The sequence below is a fragment of the Gadus morhua genome, chromosome 7 (assembly GCF_902167405.1).
Source record: "Gadus morhua chromosome 7, gadMor3.0, whole genome shotgun sequence".
NCBI classification, from domain to species: domain Eukaryota; kingdom Metazoa; phylum Chordata; class Actinopteri; order Gadiformes; family Gadidae; genus Gadus; species Gadus morhua.
Genome location: NC_044054.1, coordinates 8858577 through 8880533, shown reverse-complemented (window position 1 = coordinate 8880533; position 21957 = coordinate 8858577). Strand labels below are relative to the sequence as shown.

At 43.0% G+C, this 21957-nt stretch overlaps 2 protein-coding genes across 2 annotated transcripts; one reads left to right on the top strand and one right to left on the bottom strand.

Annotated features, from left to right (window-relative positions):
• The first annotated feature begins 1033 nt into the window (after positions 1–1033).
• Positions 1034–8066, top strand: nfkbiz (nuclear factor of kappa light polypeptide gene enhancer in B-cells inhibitor, zeta). The gene is made up of 9 exons (XM_030362470.1): positions 1034–2193; positions 2606–2955; positions 3288–3387; positions 4488–4634; positions 5359–5425; positions 6146–6315; positions 6489–6599; positions 6922–7089; positions 7624–8066. Exons 1-9 carry the CDS (start codon positions 2008–2010, stop codon positions 7720–7722), a joined length of 1398 nt encoding a protein of 465 aa, XP_030218330.1. The 5' UTR covers positions 1034–2007; the 3' UTR covers positions 7723–8066.
• An 8300-nt stretch (positions 8067–16366) lies between these two features.
• LOC115547650 (protein jagunal homolog 1-B) lies at positions 16367–21732 on the bottom strand. Its single transcript, XM_030362025.1, has 4 exons — positions 21592–21732; positions 20943–21042; positions 17642–17714; positions 16367–17196 (listed from the first exon to the last, which is right to left on the bottom strand). The coding sequence occupies exons 1-4, from the start codon at positions 21692–21694 to the stop codon at positions 16807–16809; spliced, it is 666 nt and encodes a 221-aa protein (XP_030217885.1). The 5' UTR covers positions 21695–21732; the 3' UTR covers positions 16367–16806.
• Positions 21733–21957: the final 225 nt, after the last annotated feature.

Sequence of the window (21957 nt, the reverse complement as noted above, 5' to 3'; positions counted from 1 at the left end):
TTCGGCCACTAAAATGGATAACACAGCACATTTAAAGTTTTATATTTAGTTAGACTACATATAAAATAACCAATAGCCGATAGTTTGTTGCATTTATAAAATGTATGGTGGTAAGATCGTTTACAAGATATTAAAACACTTTATTTTGCTATTTTAGTGTCGCAGTATCACCTTGATCTCCAGATTAAGAGGTGTTCCCTTTGAGATTAAAAAAAAATAGTTAAAGATACTAGGAGCTACTGCAGAGGGGTGAAAGAGCCACCTTCGGCTCCCGAGCCGCGGGTTATAGACAGAGCCGGACAGTAACGGAGTACATTTACTTGAGTACAGTACTTAAGTACAATTTTGAGGGATCTGTACTTTACTTGAGTATCATTTTTTGGGAGTACTCATGACTTTACTCAAGTACATTTGAGAGGCAAATATTGTACTCTTTACTCCGTAACATTTCTATCCATAACCGTGAGTACCCGTTACTCCTGAAAAATAAAAGGAGAAAAGAAAAATCACGGAAACCCTCAATTTGTTGTTTCCCTCTCAAACGTGATTCCCTCTCAAACTGATTAGGACAGCCTTCAGCCTATCAGCAATCACCTTCGCTTTCCGCCAAAGCCAACCCCATGGTCAGAATTAGATGAGAGACGATTGTTGATTTGATGATAAAAAACGGAGAAACTCACGCATACATAGAATTGTTAGCTGAATTTTCTTTTCTGATATTGCATATTTATGTAAGCTGAGCAATTGTTTTTATGTTCTTGAGTATACTGTTATACTGTATACTATTGTGCTATTGCCATGGTAAAAATATGAAAATTACTTGATTTTACTTTCAATTCCTTTTACATTCTCCAAGGTGTTAACATTTTTCATAACTCCATGTAGGACGTTTCTATACATAAATGTAAGCACTGTGGCAGTAGTAATGCAATATTTAGAAAACATACTCTTGTACTCTTGATACTCAAGTACTTTTAAAAACAAGTACTTCAGTACTTTTACTTAAGTAGACATCTGACTGTAGTACTTTTACTTGTACTTGAGTAAAATTTAGCAAGGGGTATCTGTACTTTTACTCAAGTAAGGAAGCTGTGTACTCAGTCCGCCTCTGGTTATAGACCCGTTGCTAAACCACTGTGTAACTTCATTTGCATGCGATGCTATGTTCTTCCTGCTGCTACGTAATCATAGCCTGGTTCAAACTTGTTTTGACAGTTGGTAAAGCCCCAAAACATTTCCTCATGCCTGGCATCTTCAATAAGGGAGTAAACGTTCATCTGTGTGGGAGCATTTGAAAATGCCTTTGTTTTTTGACGGGTTAAGAGTTTCAAACCACCTTTGGCGCCTTTGGTCTGGTCAAAATTCTGCCTAGCTTTACTGAAGGTTCATTTAATTTAAGGGATCTAATACAATTTAAAAATTGAGCCGATAGACTTTAAGTTAAAGGTCTGTTGTATTTTTGTTCATATGGTTTTGGGGCAGTCGCATACTTTTTTTTTTGGACTCTAGATCTGCGAAACTTTCCCGCCCAGAATCCAAGTGCACGCCGTGAACACGTGAAGGTGCTTAAAAAAATGCAAACTGGATTTACTCTTTTTGAACGCTGTTTCCTCCTTCCTCATATTGCAGATATCTTGTGCGGTCACGTTTGGAATGAAGAAATAGTTCTAATGAATCTCGGGTGTGTCAACTCGACGTCTTAAAGCCTCGTCTGGTTCATTCCTTTAAACAGTCATCCAGGAACACAGACAGGACCTAAGAAGAGCAGCTCGTATCAGTCATGTAAAATATTACATTAGGCCTATACATACATCATTCTTATTTTATTTTTAAGTTATTATTTAATATTAGAATTTATTTTAATTTTTAATTTTTTTAAATTATTATTTTACCCTCCCAAAGCAGTTGGTCGATCGTATAGTTGCAGGGCACCGCGCATTATTGATTATTCTACCGCGCGACGCACGGGTGAGCCAGGCCAGCGCGAGGGGGACGCACGGCCGGGCCATGAGCCAGGCCTTGAGCGCGAGGCGGACCCACGGGGGGGTCATGAGCCAGGCGGTCAGCGCAAGGGGTACGCACGGGGGGGCCATGAGCCAGACGGTGAGCGCGAGGGGCCACACCCACACCGGGAGCAGGCTGACTGTCCGAGAGCTCATCGAGCTGCACCGGAGAACCACCGGGGCGCAACCGGTAACCAATTACTTTACATTTGTTTTTTATATCTACTTCTATCTGTATTGATTTAAAATTATTTATTTATATTATTCATATATAATTTAATACATTTATAAAATAAAATAAATATTCTATTTCGTATCTATTTTTCATATCATGCACAAATAATAGGCCTATTTGTTATATTTTATTGTAGCAACGTTATAGTAAAAGCTATTCATTTTCGCCCCAAACAACGCTAAACGTGTGTGTGTGTGTGTGTGTGTGTGTGTGTGTGTGTGTGTGTGTGTGTGTGTGTGTGTGTGTGTGTGTGTGTGTGTGTGTGTGTGTGTGTGTGTGTGTGTGTGTGTGTGTGTGTGTGTGTGTGTGTGTGTGCTTGTGCGCACCCCTGTCCCTCTCACTCTTTCCTCGTTCTCCGTGGATGAAGGCGAAGCGACAGAGATGCCACCGGGACGCCCTCACTCATCCCTACATGTGGGGAGGTAACCGTCCACCTCCTGCGAACCCTGCTCTTAAATCCGGCGCCGATCCGCTGTCAACCGCCGAGGCAGCACCCTGCAAAGTCTCCCGCTGCGACCTTTTCGACGACGGTGTTTCCACGATCTGCCAGCCGTACGTCGAGCGCTCTCCGCCGCGGGGCCTGGACCTACCCGCCGCGGAGCCGGAGAGTGTCGGTCGAGCCGTGAGCCTGTTTCAGTGGCAGGTGATGCGCGAGATCGGGAGGCTGGGGGCCGTGACGGAGTCACTTTTGAGGATTCAGGACGAAGACGGAGACACGTATGTGGTTAAGAGTTTTATTTATTTAAGTTGTGAAATGGCCTCGTATTTTGAGATTGTGTGGGCAGACGCGCACGCACGCGTATTGACAAGCACACATGCATGGACACAGACAGACAGACACAAACACACATACACATAAAGACGAACACACACACTAAAATAAATAGACACACACACTAAAATAAAGAGGCACACTAACAAAGAGATACACACAGACCAGCATAAAAGACACACACATAAAGTGATACACACAAACGTTGTGTTTTTATATAATTTTTGACCCTTTACAACCTTTTGATTTATTTCCTCCTGTCATTTTCCATTCCTAGATGTCTTCACATCGCCGTGGCGCAGGGAAAGAGAGCTCTTGCCTACGCTCTAGCTAAGAAGAGCGTTGGATCCATCGACACCAACGAGAACAACGGTCAGGTCTGTAGGGCTACACTTTAAAGGCTCAGTTATGGTTCCACTTCCACTGGACACAACGCAAGGACCACGCAGACACTTCGACACACTCCTGAAACTGATTTGGATCTGCGTCGGGTTTTAGTGAGCGTACCAATCAGAGCCCTTGCTGCTGTGTCGCTTCGACGCAAGGTTAACATTTTTGGGGGGCACACCGCACGTCAGGACCTTGCGTTAGATGCACGGAGGGTCTGCAAGGACCGAAGGGGTCCGTACACATCCTCGCTTTGCGTCGACATGAAACCATAGCTATAAGCCTTAACTTAGATCACATGAATGGTTTAGTAATTTTGCCTAAGGAGGTAGGCTCATTGAAATGTAGCATCGATGGGGTCATCGAAACGGTTTAATCTGATAAAGTATATGAATGAATAACTGATTCAAAGATTAGGCTAACTGAAATTGGCACGGGAGTGGCAGTTATTTAATGTGATTTTTGAAAGGCCAGGCCACGCCCTTTAATGGAAGGCCAGGATTTGTTTTGATATTTATAGTGAAACATACACTTGGATAGTTTATGTATAATAAACATTATAGTTATATACATAAACATATGTATAGTCGAACATAAACATATGTGTATAATTACATAAATATTATATATATCATTGTTTTACCATTGGCTATCGTTTGACGACAATTCAATTGGTTTTCTGGGAGAGATAAGCCGAAATTTCGTGTAGACCTGGGCCCGTATTACAGAAACTTCCTATCTCACAAGTCTATACAAAATTTTGGGTCATCTCTATAAACTAATATCAAATTGATAAAAAGTAAAACATTACATTTCTTTAATTTAATAAAAAATTTTGTCAGACAATGGCTGGTGGGTTCCAAGGTTGTTTTTTCCACACAAAACCAAAGCCCACTCAAACTTGATTGGTCGAAACTTCGAAACTTGTTATTTCCCTTCATTTCTCTCTCTCTTCAAAACACCGGGACCGTCTGCACGTGACAAATATAACTTAAAGTTTGATGGCGGCGCAGAACGGCATACTTTTTCTGACTGACTGACTGACTTAAATAATCTGCCCGACGACACTCTATTTATCTAATTTCCCTAGAGTGCCTTGCACATTGCGGTGATCACCAACCAGCCTTTGATCGTGCAGGACCTGCTCCTTCTGGGGGCAAAGGTCAACATTAGGGACCGCTGGGGTCGCTCTCCTCTCCACGTGTGCGCTGAGAACGGCCACGCCCTGACCCTCGAGGTAATCTCAACAACGGGATGAAAAATACCTACAAACAAATATTTTATCGTCATTTTTCATTTACATTTAGGGCATTTAGCAGAAACTTTATCCAAAGCGACTTACAATAAGTAGCCTACATTTGTAATAAGAAAGAGTAACAACAATATAGCGCTGTCAGTACAGTAAGGATGTTCATAGAACCAAGTGCCAAGCGATAACAATCACTAGGTTAACCCATTCCCCGTACACAACAGAGATAGGTAGGGTAAGACACTACAAAACGAAGTACTATAACTAAGTACGCCATACAATAAGTGAGTACAGTAAGTGATTACAATTACAATACAAAGACACAACACAAGACAAGGCAGTGAAGAGGCTTCAAATATGCAGATATTGGTGATACATTCTGCTGGTGTGGTAACTGACTTTTTTTCACCGTGGCTTATAATGGAAAGAAAGGAGTGAGACTATGGAATAACAAACAAGGGCATGTTCAGATGGACACATATTGTAGACCTCATATAAAATCCTCCCATATTTCGTAATGTGAATTTATTGAGCAAAGACAAAAATTGAAACAGTAGATTACAAAGCTGTGAAGAAATCATCCCTGTAAATTCACTTTTCAGAATGTGTTCGGTGAAAACATCCACCTCCTCGATTGTATTCTCTGCTCTCCTCTTACAATATGTCTCTTAAAAGGCTTTGTATATTTTACACTCTATTTTAATTTTAACAGATCATCCAAACGACCCTCTGCCTCGGAAACTGCCAACCAATAAACGTGGAGCTGTTGAATTACGAAGGTGAGTGGTGCTTTATCAAGATCGAATTAAAGTAACAATTAATTAACAAAATAATAACAATACTTATGTCAAGGAAACATGTCAGATTAAATGTAATTCAAATGTCCTGATATTTGTCTGTCAATTAGCCAGCTGCCTTCTTTTGCGCCGTAGTCGTGGGAAAAAAAGTTCTGAATTAAATTAAACCGCGTTTCCTGCCCATCTATGAACCTTTCCTAACGTTGAGCTGTTAAATCACGAAGGTTGACGACATTCTTACAAACCGGTTGAAATGTGCATTAAGTAAGAAAATAAATACACAGATTAATAAAGATGCAAGGTTTTAACATATTTCGTGGAAATGAAATGTGACCCAAATATTCCAACATTAAACATTCTGTGAATGAGCTAATTAGCATTTTATTTGCGCACAGCCTCCGAAAAAAAGTCCAGATTTAAATCAACCGAAATCTTTTTACCGTTCCTTACACTACTGTTGTGTTTTCCTCACATTTCTGCAAATTTTCCCCTCAACCCATTAAAGGTCTGAACTCTCTGTCCATCCGTCTCTTTGACTGACCTGTCCGTCTGTCTCTCTTTGTCTGACTGTGTGCGTCTTTCTCTTTGACTAACCTGTCTGTCTGTCTGTCTGTCTGTCTGTCTGTCTGTCTGTCTGTCCCCCTAAAGGTCTGACCTGTCTGTCTGTGTCTCTCTTTGTCTGACCTGTCTGTCTGTCTGTAGGCCTGTCCCCTCTCCATGTGGCGGTGACTTCCTACAACACCCTGGTCCGGGAGCTACGGCGGCTAGGGGAGGGGTGCCCGCTGGTCGCCATGGAGATCGCCCGTCGTCAAGGGCAGCTGGCCGCCTGCGTCAGGACGCTGCTGCTCATGGGCGCTCAGTGCGGCACCCAGGCAAGAGGGATTCAAACCAGAGTAGAGGCATCTCTCTCTCTCTCTCTCTCTCTCTCTCTCTCTCTCTCTCTCTCTCTCTCTCTCTCTCTCTCTCTCTCTCTCTCTCTCTCTCTCTCTCTCTCTCTCTCTCTCTCTCTCTCTCTCTCTCTAAACTAACCCTTTCCATCCGACAGGACCGCAAGAACGGGAAGACGGTTCTCCACCTGGCGTCGGAGGAGGCGCAGGGAGAGCTGTTCCTCCTCCTCCTCCACCACCCCTCCTCCTCCTCCATCATCAACCACAAGGTGGGGGCGGCACATCCCGACAAAAACCTAGCATACCATTCTGTCAAGTTATCTTATTAGTCATATGCACAACATAACAGTCAAAGCAGTCTTAGCTGGTAATGACATGTTTGTATCCCAAGCTCTCCTTAACAAAGCAAAGAATAAATATAAAGTATAAATCTAAAAAGAGTAACAAGGTACAGCCCAAGATTATTAAAAGGTTTTCATATTTCAATCGTGAAACTTGGCCACGGCGTGGCACCACGATACCAAGCACCAACCTGTAGTGCCCGGCACACACTAATACCCCCCCCCCCCCCCCCCCCGCGCCTTGTTACAGACGTACAGCGGTAACACGGCGCTGCACATCGTCAGCTCTCTGGCGCGTGACGCCGGCGCCCTGACGCCGTTGGACACACTCCTGAGGGCCGGGGCCGACCCGGGGGCCCGCAACCTGGAGAACGAACAGCCCGCCCACCTGGTTCCCCACAGCCCCGTCCGGGACAAGGTTCGCTCTCTCTGTCTCTGCCTCTGTCTCTGTCTCTGTCTCTCTCTCTCTCTCTCTCTCTCTCTCTCTCTCTCTCTCTCTCTCTCTCTCTCTCTCCCTCTCTCTCTCTTTCTCTCTCTCTCTCTCTCTCTCTCTCTCTCTCTCTCTCTCTCTCTCTCTCTCTCTCTCTCTCTCTCTCTCTCTCTCTCTCTCTCTCTCTCTCTCTCTCTCTCTCTGTCTCTGTCTCTGTTGGCAGTTATTTATATATTGGATCGGCTTTTGAATTGGGCCACGCCCTTTTATGGAAAGCCATTGCTGCCCATGAAAGGCCTGATTTGATATTCATTGTGAAACATAAACTTGAATATCTTAGAAAGCGATTAAAAGAGCAAACTTCGGAAACCATTGGCCTTCATTTGAACGACAAATAAATGAGTTGATTGCACACACGCTAACGCTGACTGTAAAAAAAGAATATAGAAAATAACATTTTTTCATTTGTTCGCCCAATAATGATAATCTGTGACCCCCCCCCCCCCTCTACCCTCCCCGCAGGTACGGAAGTTGATCAAGGGCCACAACTACTACGCGCTTTTCCTAACCGCTCCGAAAATGCATAAACGCTGTCAGTTAGACAGTCCAACGTTCTATTAAGAGATCTTCCCTCGTGGGGAAGATACCGGTCGTTTCAATGAAACATTATCACCTGTACACTACTATGTAGTGCCTATGGGGGGGGGGGGTTTGTATCGAAGGAATGTATGTTTGTGGAGGCATATGTGTTTGTGTTCTCGGACAGCGTGTGTCCTTATTTTGTATCCAAGGCATGTTTGTGTTTGAGTGCGATGTGTGTATGCGTATGTGTGTGCGTGTGTTTGTGTGTATGGCCTGTTTTTGGTAATTACGGTGTGTGTGTTTGTATATGTGCTATGTGTGTTAGTCTGCATCTGTCTCTTTCTATCTCAAGTGTGTGTGTGTGTGTGTGTGTGTGTGTGTGTGTGTGTGTGTGTGTGTGTGTGTGTGTGTGTGTGTGTGTGTGTGTGTGTGTGTGTGTGTGTGTGTGTGTGTGACTAAGACATGTGCGTTTACTTTGTGGTGGCTTGTTTGTGTGTCCTGTTTTTATATATAAGGCATGTTAAGATTTTGGTGTGAGGAATTGTGTGTTTCTTTGCATTGTGAGTCTCTGGAGATGTTTGCTTGGTTTTTATATTGTCATGCTGAAAGAGATTAATTTTTAAATTGTATCTGATTCAAATATAATATAATTCCACTATATATTTATATTTTTTAATTATGGAAATGAGAAAATTATAAGAATAAATGTTTACATTGTGCTTCAATATGCAATGCAATTTGTGATACTTCCTGTTTTAGAAATCGTATCAAGTTGGATTTTGACCTTGCTTAAAATGTATTAATGTATATTTAAAACTAATCTGAGCTGTGTTTAACTACCAAGTGAAACACTGTCAAGTAAACAGTAATGTTTACTTTACATTACTGTGGTTTTATCATTATAACATTAAATATATACATTATACATGATATTATACTAGCTTTCACTACCTAGTGAAACACAGCCGGGCATATCAAACTGTTTATTGCCCTACCTTGAGGTGATTATCCCGTTTATTCTACTTCTGGCTTGCCAACATAATGAGGTTAAATCATCGATTAGAAAATCTCTGTTTCGCAATTTGAACCCATATTTAAATCTGTTTTTACCAGGGATGGCATGGAATATGTGGGGATTACTTAAATGTATTACACGGGTCTCCTCAATGCAGGAACGCTCCGTTCACTTGCATGGGCCCTTCCCAACTTCCGGCGGTGAATTAGTGAGGGATAATCACAGAGAGGCAGGGCAATAAACTGTTTTTTAATATGCCCGGCTCCTGGATGGTTTACCGCCCAAGACTTCTACGAGCCGGGCATATCAAACTGTTTATTGCCGTAACTTGAGGTGATTATCCCGTTTATTCTACTTCTTGCTTGCCAACACAATAAAACCATTCAAATACTTTAATAAATATGCTTTTTCTTATTCGTATTGCATGCTTATTAAATGTATACTCTGTTTGAGTTCATCTCCCTCAAAAAGTGGTCCCCTTTAATTACGATCGATCAAACATGTTTTGGACACCTCGAAGGGCATTATCCCGCTTATACCACGGTCACTTGCTAAAGAAAATAAATTAAGATCATTCATTCATTCATATTTTCATGTGTTTTACAATCCAAATAAAAAGTTTTTCCCAAGCCATAATTTAGTTTCCCTGGTAACGCCTGAGGGTTTGACTACTACCTGGAACAATCATTACCCTCCCACAAGGTTCTTATGCAACGGAAATGTTGTTCACTCCTCAATAGGACGGACCTTAACTACGACTTGGCAACGGGAGGTATAGTCCGCTCAGCTACGAGCCAGAGAGCTAACGTTATTGATTGCACATATTTATATTTCGAAATTCGTCCCAGCATTTATACCACAGATACTCTAGGGTCTATAGCATATAACCGCGTTTTCTGATTAGCTTAATTCATTTTTCACACTACCAGCTCTCGTTTTAAAGAATAATCACCACGCCATTCGTTTCAATGGGAATCGCGACGGTTCATACTTTCAACATAAGGTGTAGGCCTACATATAAATAATTTGAAATTCGTCCCATCCTTTATACCACAGATAGCCTACTCTATAGGGTCTATAGCATATAACCGCGTTTTCTGATTTTTAATGCATTTTTCACAATTTATCAGCTCTCGTTTTGAAGGCTAAACAGATAATTTGACTGGTACTACTTATCAACCTCTTCAGCTGACTATTTCTCTGCTCTTCTGCTGATCAACACTACGAATGCTGGTAACAAATAAATTGTTAAAGACACAATGTGTGAAGTTGTTTTTTCAGTTTGGCAAGTAGCCGTGTAATAAGCGGGATAATGTATCAACGTCTCTGGTTATTATAAACCCAGGCTATTAGGGTTAATAACCCCAGTGCCGCCGCTCCCATAACGCGCGCTGCGCGTAGGGCCTCAAGTCTGTTTACAAAGTAAAGTGTGTAAATATTTGTGTAAATAGTTTCTGCTTGTAAATCTTTGCTTCATAGAAGAATTGTTCTTACTTGTATACTTCTGGTTTTAAGTTTGTATTTATGGATAACTATTTAATTTAAAAGATTTTGGACATTCCAATACTTGTGTGTACTGTATGCATGTTTTGGCTGTTCTGTGAACTGTGTTTACAAAGTAGATTTAACTTTTGCGTTTTAATAAAATGTTAAACTGGCAGAAACCAATTATTTTTTTCGGGGGGGGGGGGGGGGGGGGGGCATAAAGGAGTTATGCTTAGGGCCCCAAAATAGCTAGCAGCGGCACTGAATAACCCGGTGTAACACCAAATTCTTCCGAAAAGTGCACCCCAGGGGGCGCTGTTGCACATTATTTGCAACATGCAAGCAGCATGAGTTAAAACGGTGTGCATTATAAAAAAAACATAAATAAAACATAAGATCTCCCCCCACCCCCTCACATTGTTATTAAATGTGCTCAATAAGGGCGTCAATAAATAAAATATAACAGACCCATACAATGGCTAGGGTCAGTGTTTAATTTGTTGTTTTACCTTTTCCTATTAAAGGCTACCGTGTAAAATGCTGCTTAGAATTAACGTTTGTATCAAGAAAGGAAAGATCCGTCCCATGGGGTTACACTTTTCGGTGGGTCGCAGAATTCGGTGTAACACCGGCGTTCTATACATTATCCCTTACATAATGACCGGCGTTCTATACATTATCCCTTACATAATGACCGGCGTTCTATACATTATCCCTTACATTATGACCGGCGTTCTATAGGCCTACATTATCCCTTACATAATGGCCGGCGTTCTATAGCCTACATAAACCCTTACATAAAAGGGTTTAACTATACATATAGTGCTTTTACATATAATTATACTAGGCTATATATGAACGTTTTTTACTTGACATTTAGTGCTTTAACAATACTATAAATAAAACCTTTTTACTATACATAGGCCTATAGATTTTTTCGTATAATACTATATGCTTTTATATAGTTATACTTAGTATAACTATAAAAGCATGCGTGATTCACGCATTTTTGGTTCCACATTTATGGCTTAAAAATGTCCATTTGAATAGCTTTTATGCAAGTTTTCATGCAATTGACAGACAATGTTGATCTTGGCAGGTATCAGTTTATTATGTTATGTTATGTCAAAATGTAATCCTTCAAACACGCTGGCTCTTTTGAATCAATGCCATGTGAATTGTCAAGTCAATAAACTCTCAGCCGGTCACTATTGGTGCCTTTGTGTTGCAGATGATAGAGCTATTAAGTATCTGTTCTGGAGACATGGGTTTGATTCCTGCCTCGGATGATTTTGTGTGATTGACTGTATGGTGAATGAATGAGTGTGAATAACTGTCTATGTGAATTGATTGATGTGAATGACTTAATTCACAACAATTAATTTGCCCTGACAATCATTCGAAATGAACTTCTGAGAGAATTCATCCCTCCAGTTGACCCTTGTTCCCATGAACCAGCGTGGAAGAAATCGGGATTGTCCCCAGAACAGATAGGAAACAGCGCCCCCACCGAGGCACCTCTTACTGGGAAATGGTCTAAGGATATAAAATTCAAAAATAACTGAACCACCCTCTCTCAGCAAAGTGTTTAGCTGCAGCAACATATCTCCAGCAAGACCATCAGAACATCGTTTTTCTCAGTTTCTCTGAGGCGCACAGAGTAAAAAGCTTGAAGGTTTTACTTGTAGTCTAGGTTAGAATAGACGAAAATAAAAGAAGAAGTATAACTTTTTTTGCTCTGTGCGTCTCAGTGGCGCATTTCTGCATTTGAACTCCACGCTGTCACTGTCACTCTTCCCATCAAGCTCTTCATTGGGGTGATCTACCGTCCTCCAGGTCCCCTTCGTGAGTTCTATGACGAGATGGATGCCCTTCTCAGCTGCTTTCCGGAAAATGACACACCACTCGTTATCCTTGGCGACTTCAACAACCTGAATTAACCAACTTTTTCGCCTCCTTTGACTTAACACTCTCCCCTTCTCTTCCCACACACAGGGCCGGGAACCTACTCGACCTGATATTCACAAGGTCCTGCCGCACCTCTGCTCTCTCTGTTACCCCGCTCCCCGTGTCTGACCATCACTTTGTTGCTTTTTCTCTCCCCTTGAAGTCCTCTCTCCCCCCTCCTCTCTAGTCCCCACATTGTCACCATCCGCTGTAACCTCAAATCTCTCTCTCCCTGTATGTTTGCCTCAACTGTTCTATCTTCTCTACCTTCAATAGAACGATTCTCTCAACTATCCACCGAGGAATCTTCAGACACTCTGCTATCGTCCCTCTCCTCCTCCCCTCCTTGGATTCCCTGTCCCTTCCACTCCAGACCCTAACCCTCTTATCTAACAACCTGCTTGACCCTCACCAGTCAGGCTTCAAGAAGGCACACTCCACTGAGACGAGTCCCTCTCATCGGTTCTCATTCTCCTTGACCTGTCCGCAGCATTTGACACGGTGAACCACCAGATCTTCCTTGCCACTCTCGCCGAACTTGGCATTGCTGAATCTGCTCTTTCCTGGTTCAGATCCTACCTGACGAATAAAACTTATCAGGTAACATGGAATGGCTCCTTGTCAAAACCTTGCACGCTTGAAACTGGTGTCCCTCAAGGCTCGGTACTGGGGCCTCTTCTGTTCTCCCTCTATACCAGATCTCTGGGCTCTGTAACTACATCACACGGCTTTCCCTATCACTACTTCGCTGATGACGTTCAGCTATTTCTCTTTCCCCTCATCTGACAAAGCCGTGATTGCAACACGCATATCTGAATGCCTGGCAGATGTCAGCATTTGGACAACTGCCCATCACCTGAGGTTTAACCTCAACAAGACTGAGCTCCACCCAGTGGTGTAGTCTACGTGATACGCAGGTATACGCCGTATACCCACTAGGAACGCACCAGGATTTGCGTATACCCACTTAAAAATGTGCCCGGATATGTATAAATCATCTTGTGACAGATCTTTCACTACTGTGTTTATTTTTCGCAAATACCGGTTGGGTATAACTGCAATAAAATACTTTTAGCAGGGGAAGTTACCTCCTACATTCACCATTCATAAAATTCCCCCTGAACGCTCGCGCTCTGCCCTGTCTCTGTTACGAAGCGCAAAGCTGCCCCTGCATCTCTGCATGTTAGTTGGCGGGCCGAGCCCCTCCTTCTTGCACTGTGATTAGCAACCCACACAGATTGAAAGTTAAATGCGGGAACAATTGGCATAACAGTTAAAACAACTGGATAAAACGATAAAAAACACAACAAAAACACGTGTTTGTCCCAGGCTACAATAACATTCAACATTATAATTTGAAAAGCAAACTACACACACAGGGTCAACTTGCTGTTGCAAGTTGACCCTGCAGCAGCAGATGCCACTACCAGAGCTACGGAGACTATCAAAGACACAACAGAAAAGTGTGTGTGTGTGTGTGTGTGTGTGTGTGTGTGTGTGTCCAATCCTCCCATATTAATGTGTAAACCACATAACAAGTAGTCAACAGAAGACAATGTTTTAATCCCACTGTATCTCCTTGTTACTTCTAGATGAGAACCCCTGGCCAGAACCCCTGGCCAATTTAAAAACAGGCATCCTTGGTTAGAGTGGAGGGGAAAAAAGTTAAGTAAATGTCAGCCAACATGCAGTTGGTATACACAATTGAAATTCATAATATTAATCACTATGCAAATGAGAGTATAGCTAATTCATGGTCATTTTTAAGGTGCAATAATTTCCCACTTTTACACAATTCAATTACTGTATGGTATGTTAGATAACAACAGTAAGAGCTAAAATTGGAGCAAGTGAAATATTGAAACATTAGTCTCCTCCTGTCATCTCCTACTCATGCACTGGTTAGCCATGGTTGTAAACAGTTCATCCTTGTTTAGCATGTGCTATTGCTACAATAGATATACAAAGGACAACTTTTAATTTTTGTGTTCTATTTGTTCATACTGTTATTAAAACTGATAAACCTATTCAGCTTTCCATGATTGTTGATAATCGTTACACTCTTAAATCAGCGGGTTGTAGACCCCTGCGTTGGTGAGTGTGGTGCGACACCCCATAAGCGCCACACACGTACACGTACCGGTGGGACGGGTTTGTACGAGGCTGGGAGGGAATCACAGTATACCAACTAAAATAAAATAGACTACACCACTGGCTCCACCTAATGCCAGGGAAAGATTGCCCACACATGGACTTACTGGTCACTGTTGAGAACATCAGTGTATCTCCTTCTCCAACTCCCAGAAACCTCGGTGTGGTACTAGACACTCAGTTATCCTGCACCGCAAACATCACTGCAGTGGCCCGATCCAGCAGATTTGCACTTTAAAACATCCGCAAGTTCAACCTAAGTTCTCCAATGTGACCCCCCTCTTCCGGGACCTCCACTGGCTCCCTGTAGTAGCTCGCATCAGATTCAAGATGATGGTACTGGCATACAAAGCAGTCAATGGAACTGCCCCTGCCTACCTCCAAACATTGGTAAAGCCACACACCCCAGCTCGATCCCTCCGCTCAACTACCTCAGCTGGACGTCTGGTACCGCCATCGCTAAGAGTAAGCAAAGGTTGATCAGCAAAGTCACAACTTTTCTGTTTTGGGACCTCAGTGTCCACCACTGAGGTCCCAAAACAGAGAAAAGTTGTGACTTTGCCGATGTCAGGATCGCAGAGTTGCTCACCAGCTTCCGCAAAAGACTCAAACTCACCTGTTCAGAGTTCACCTCGACTCTGCATAGCCACCCAGCCCCTTCCGGCCACCATTGTATGTTGCACGTCCTGGCACTTATTTATAGTACTTAATTGTGTAGCATCTGCACACAATTAAGTACTAGCTGCTATCACTGCTGTATACAGGGAATGGGTTAGCCTAGTATCGATTGTTTGTACATGCATTTGGTTCTATGAAAATCTTTACTGTACTGACAGCGATATATTGTTTCACCTCTTATGACAAATGTACTTATTGTAAGTCGCTTTGGATAAAAGCGTCTGCTAAATGCCCTTAATGTAAATGTAAATGGCGCAACGTAGAAGGCAGGTGTAGACTGTCTAAAGACATGATCTCGTCTGCGACATGGGTTCAAGTCCCGATAACCAAACTCTCCTTGTGTTGTTCTGTATTTTTCACTGAACAATCTATCAATCATTCTGTAGTACGACCAACACAACATAGGAAGCACTCAACACAACAAAAACTGCTCTTTCCTTTATGCCAGGCCTATGTGTTGAGAGGAATTGATGCATGTCTTGATATAACATCTTTATTTAACTACTGAATTGTAAAAGAATAATAAATAAAAATCGTACTGATCTAGTCAGTAACAGTTCAAAAATATGCTAAATATGCAAATCGCAGCCTTTGCGATGAGCATATCGGGTTCGAGCGACTGAGATGAACGACGTTGAATGGCTGAAAAAACTCAATCTCATCTGAGAACTGGAGATTTGGGGCCTCTATGGATTCTGTTCTTTGCTTAGGAAATTTCCTTTCCTAACAAGATGCCCCGGAAATAATCGGAGGAAAGGTTTGAATTCTAAAAATGTGGAGGAGATATTTGTAACCCATATTCCTTAACGTCATAATCCTATAGCAACAGGCCATACTTGCCGTAGGGCAATGTCCGAAAGGAAGCACCTTTTCTCCTCTCCCCGGATGACATTTTCCACAAAGGTTAAGAAAAGGTGGCATAAAGCTTTGGAGATTTGACTGTCCAAATTGGGCCTTGGGTTCAAGGTTAAAGGTAAGAGTGTTAAAGGTAACATAATACACCACCAGGTGCGAGTGTGATTAGCTGTTACAAGCCGTTTTGAAAATCTACCACTTCTGACATCACAAGTGGGCGTGTCCACCTAGATATACACCGGACAGAACAGTCTACCAGCCTACTCAGTGGACTGTGGCAAACGTTGCTCATCTATCCAGCGTGTATATATATATATAGATGGACACGCCCACTTGTGATGATTGGTGGAGAAGACCCTTTCATTGGGTGAGTAGAGATGTTGAAACCAAGATTAAACCTAGGATTTCACGAACATAACCCTGGGGATTCTGAAACTCGGGATTCAACTTTAGCGCAACAGGATTAACCCCTAAACCTAAATCTGAATCCAGGTTCATATTTAATCTAAATGAACCCATACTTGAACCAGATCAGAGACAGAATAACAAGCATTGTCGACGACTTGACTGCATTTATTAACGTCCGAGATGAAAAGCAGCGTGCTAGTCCAGCCTTTCCCAATATGTCGGAAAACCAACCACGTTTCATTCAAACATCCGAAGACAAAAATGTTAGCGGAATCATAAATACAAAAAAAATTGAGGCTCAGATTGGCTGTATCAGTCAGGCGTCCTTCATCATCATCAGTCCACCCGGACGGGTGTGTCTTTTATAAAACAGGAAGTCCCGCCCCCCTCCACAAAAACATGGTAGTTTCAGAGGAGGGTGGGACTTTCCGCTAGCCAAACAGGAAGTCCCGCCCTATTTCTTCTTCCCCTGGGTACTCGTGAACTTAACCTGATCCTGATGAAGTCCCGCCCTCCTCCACAAAACCACCCCTCAAACGGTTTTCGCAGAGGAGGGCAGGAATTCCCGTCACTCCAGTCCCGCCCTACTTCTTCTTCTTCTCCTGCGTGCTCGTGAACCACTGGTCCAGCAGCCGCTTGCTGTAGTAGATCTGCCAGCCGTGCACCTGCACCGCGACCACGACGACCAGGTACATCACCGTCACCGCCGGCATGCCGAACAGGAAGCGGTATGCTTTGCCATGGCGATAGAGCTGTTGCGCCACGGGGAACATCTCCATGGCGCCGTAGATGAGCGGAGCGACGCAGAACAGCCCGGCGCTGATCATGGCGAGCACCAGGTAGCTGATGTTGTTGCGGGGAAGGGCCAGGAAGCTCAGGGCGCAGGGCACGATGCTGAGCAGGTAGGGGTACTCCCACTGGTAGGGCTGGGCCACCAGGCGGTGGGAGACCAGGCCCAGCTGGCTCACCGTCACCTGGGGGTGGGGAGAGAGCAGAGAGGGGCTGGGGGCTGGATGGTGGAGGCTAGCTCGGGTTGGATGCTAGCAAACGTAGCATCCTGATACTTTTGTAGCATCCTGCTACTTTTCATCTTATCATAATCACAATTATTTTGGTCAATATTGAAATCACGATTATTCAAACGGGTTTGAAAACATGATAAATACATTCATAATTTCTCTCCAAAAAAACACTTGAACTTTGAAATCTCCCCTTAAAAGAATACACAAAATGTTGAAAAAATATGACGTACAAATATGTATCCAGCTGTTATTTTAATGAATAAAATAAATATACATAATTAAAAGAAAATATACATAATAAAAAAAACCTTTTAAACCCTATTATATTGGTTTGGAGATCGCTTGACCCAAAAATCGGGAATTACGATCAAAATTTGCGTAGCAACACAGCCCTTACCTGGGCGGCCATCAGGAGCCAGATGAGGGCATGGACGATGTTGAGCTTGCGGACTTCGGACTTCAGCGCCACACTGCGGAGCGACAGACGAAAGCAGGGCAAGGCAGAGTTATTTATATTGCACCTTTCATACAGAAAGGCAACCCAATGTGCTTCACAAAAGAAAGAATCAAAGCAAAAGAAAATAAAGAATAAATAGGAAAAGGGGGGGGTGTGCGTTTCAGTCGCGTAATCGAGCAATCATTCGCGTAATCGAGCAATCGCCCACAAAATACATTTTCAAAGTGGACCGGCCCACTTCCTCAAATCGCCGGCACAACGGGCTGGGGGGGTCTAACACCGTAATATATATAAACTATAACCGCATTTCACATTAATCGCAAATAACCCGCTGCTTCGGGTTTTGTTTTGTAGGAGCGTTGAGAGGAGGAGCGGGCGAATCCGCTGTCAGTGCGTGTGCAGTATATCAGTGTTATGCGGGTTTATCCAATATGTGGTAGTGTACCCACGCACCATTGGCATGTATGCGCGCTTGTCTCTGTGTGCGTGTGTGAACGAGAATGACAGGAAGAAAGAGTGCTATGCGGAGATTAATGAACGGAACGATGTTTATATTTCAAGGGCTAACCCTAACCCTAACCCATTACACAAAGTGACATAGAATTGTACTTCAGTTTTTCGTTCTGACGTGTTCCCTGCTGACCGTCTGTGATGGCTGCGCTGAGCGCTAAGCACTAGGAACGCCGCTCGCCATTCACTTGTTCAAATTTCCGGGATTTATCCACGTAGAACAATCTGGATTTTCCATGTATGGTAATGCTGCAACATGCTCTTCCGGAAGGTAACCAATCACAATGGAGTGGGGTTGGCAGGAAGGGGGCGGGGGGGGGGGGAAAAGGACGAAGCCGAGTGTTGACAGAGAACGCTGAAAGCGCCCAGATGAGAGGAAGAGTTTCCCGAAAATCGACATCGTTTTTTGTGCTGGGATTCGTGTCAGGTTGCTCTATAGGAGTCATTAATAAGAAATTAAGACAAGAAAAGTAGTATAATAGGAGATCTTTAAGCGCCTTGCTCAGGGACACACCGACACCGACACGCTAGGAGGAGAAGGGGATCTAACTAGCAACCTTCTGGTTACAAGTCAACCCCGCTCTACCTCCTGAGCTAAGCCGGAGAGAAAGGTCATTTGTTTTCGGTTGACAGTCTCCTTCGATGTACCTTCATACAACGGGGATTCAGAAGTGAATGTCTGTGTGCCGATAACACGTTTAAAATAACACCTTACTACACTAACCAGGGCCACTTATGGAAGGTGGCAATGCACGAAGAATAAAGAATAATCAGTCCGTGAGCACGCATTGAAAGATTATTTGGGGAATAAACACAACGTATAAACTTGTGGATTTGTCCGTTCGGGGAAACGGGCAAACTGATTTACAATATTTGATGTTTGTCCGAAGAAGGAGAAACATCAGTAAATCGCTGTCGGTACAGCAAGGATGTTCATAGAACCAATTGCCAAGCACTAACAATCACTAGGTTATAGGAGTGTGACGATATTTTATGCCACGAAAAATATCACAAAATTACAACGTAAAAAAAAACGCAGGAAATGCGTCATTGAGACGGAAGAATGGTTCGCAATGTCATTATTGTTATTTATTTTTTCACACTTTATTTATGGTCATAAGTATGCACTTAAAAATTAATAGGCTAATGCCGCTTTTCCACCGACAGTACCAACCAGTGCCGAAAATGGAATCCCCGTCTGAAATCGCACCCCCTCTCTATGTGAACGCGTGTTCTTTTATTTCGTCCATGTTTTCTAGGGTCACATCATGCATACATGCATGACCTGTAAACTATTACGTAAGTGCCCTCGTAGTTCATTATCGTGAAGGGGATATCTTACATTGTGGGTCACCTATAAAATTTAACATCGCTTTCTGAAGTTGCTCATCTTGTGATGGTATGATATAAACACTGCTAAAAACTATAAACCCTATTTTCATTAGAAGAAGAAATCTTAAATATCATTTTCTGTGTTACTGTCTCATCTTGTGAAGATACGATACAAACACTGCTATAACGCTGAGTGGGGCTGCGATTTCAGACGGGGATTTCATTTTTGGCACAACACCTGGTGTCGGGTGTCAGGCTTGGACGTCACGCTCGTCCAGTGGTGTAACTCTTTGGCCAATCAGTGGCCAGCAGCCTGTTTATGTCACACAAAAGAACCGGTTCGGCTCTCATGGACCCTCGACGGAGGTCAGACTAATGGCGCGTTTCCACCGCAGGGTGCGGGTCGGTTCAGTTCGCAAAGGTGCGGCACGGATCGCGTGTCCACCGCCAAAAGTGGGCGTGATCCGGACTGAGCCACACTCGTCTCGCACTCGCCTCACAGTACTCCTCCATTGGGGTACTGACGCCTGAAAGGGTGCCGGCAAGTTAGAGCTACACCCGCCCTCCCTTGATTGATCGACAGAATCGTCACTTCCGGGCGATATGGTGATAAAAACAAACAAACAGTTGAATTGAACATGAACATGTTGCGCAAAACATTAACTTGTGCGAACAAGGAAGTGGAGACGTTCCTCTGCATTCTTGGGGAGGAAGACATGCAGAGGGAGCTTGATGGAGCAGTTTTTATTGTTTTTAATTTATTTATTGTTTTTATTGAGCAGGCTACACTGTGTCGCACTGTTATGATGTCACGATGTTTACGTAGCTGCCGCGGCGATCGACATCCATGGAAACAAAGGGCAAATGGCATTGTTTCGCATATTTTGTGTATTTCTAAAATAAACGACAAAACTTCATATATTTTCCTCATTCAAGTTTTGTTCAAAATATCGTTATAATATCGAATCGTGAAGCCAATATCGTGTATCGTATCTAATCGTGAGCTGAGTGAATCGTCACACCCCTCCTAGGTTAACCAATTCCCCGCATACAACAAAGATGGCTAGGAACGAAGCTACACAACTGAGAACTATAACTAAGGATGACACTCGATAAGTGCGTACAACATACAATATAAGTGCCAGGACGTACAACATGCAAAAAACTTGTTTGGAATATAATGGATGTCAATAGCTGGCCCACCATCGATTTACATATATACAATATCTTACATTTACATGGCATTCCAGCCAAATACTTAAAACCTGATGGAGCAGCACTACCACCTTTAGGCTACCATCCCATACAGTTATTCCTAAAAAGAACAACAGCAAAGTGCTGTCAAAGCGCTCATCAGAACCATCCCATGACCTTTTAGAGGTCGTCATACGTCACCCACCTCATCTGGTAGTGGGCGGCCACTCTCTCGCGATGCTTGAAGTCGCTACCGTCCGTTCCCGTGGCCCTGGGTCCTTCTCGCGACGCCATGGCGAGCTCACCTGCCGTGCAATATTAAAATGTTTATGAAACCAATGTCATATAAGGTTTAGCATTGGGTCCATTATACAAATAAGTTCGCATAGATTTCAAAGTAATAAGGTCATAATACAAGTATAAAGTAATGAATGTACATTTTGTTGACAGCTATCTTTTCGTTATTAGCGTTAGTAACAGGTAAACCGAACTATGGCCTGCGTTGTTATCGCGAGAACACAAGTTGTGTGTCCACAATTAACGTTAGGTATTTACGAAGTCACAATTACAATTCGTTCCAGGCTTTACACCTAATCACTTTTGAGTCTTGAAAAGATGTGGGTACATACAATGTAATGGTGTGGAAACAACGTTTGGTCAGATGTTAACGATAACTGTGTTGACACCAATAACAAGTGGTTAAGAGCCCAAAATAAATACCAAATGTAACTGTTATACAGCGCTATATGATAATAAAAGGAGCTATTTGTCAGCACGGAACGGTAAAATAGTGAAATAGGTGATAAGTGTCTGACACAAATACGAAATAAATGCGTAAACCACAAAATACTTACTTCGTTCACGAACAAAACGTAAGAGCAGCCAGGAGGACGTGCGGCGGAAGGCGGATGTGTGACTCCTACGATTCTGATTGGACGGCCGATACTCGCTTCCCATAGGTTTAGCCTCTTCTTGACGTCACATCGACAGAAAGACTGTTTGGGAACGTTTTATTTTTTTGTCCTTTATCATTATTTATTTGTTGTGAATACAAGGATGCATATCATTGAATATCTTATATATTTTTCTATAAAATAATTGCATTAAAAAAGGCAAGACATACGGTAGAAAGCATGCGTAGAAAGCCGACGTGTCATGGTGCGTTCCTCAATCCTCGGACGCCAAGCTTCCGAGTCGAAAGTCGAAGATCTCCCAGCTTT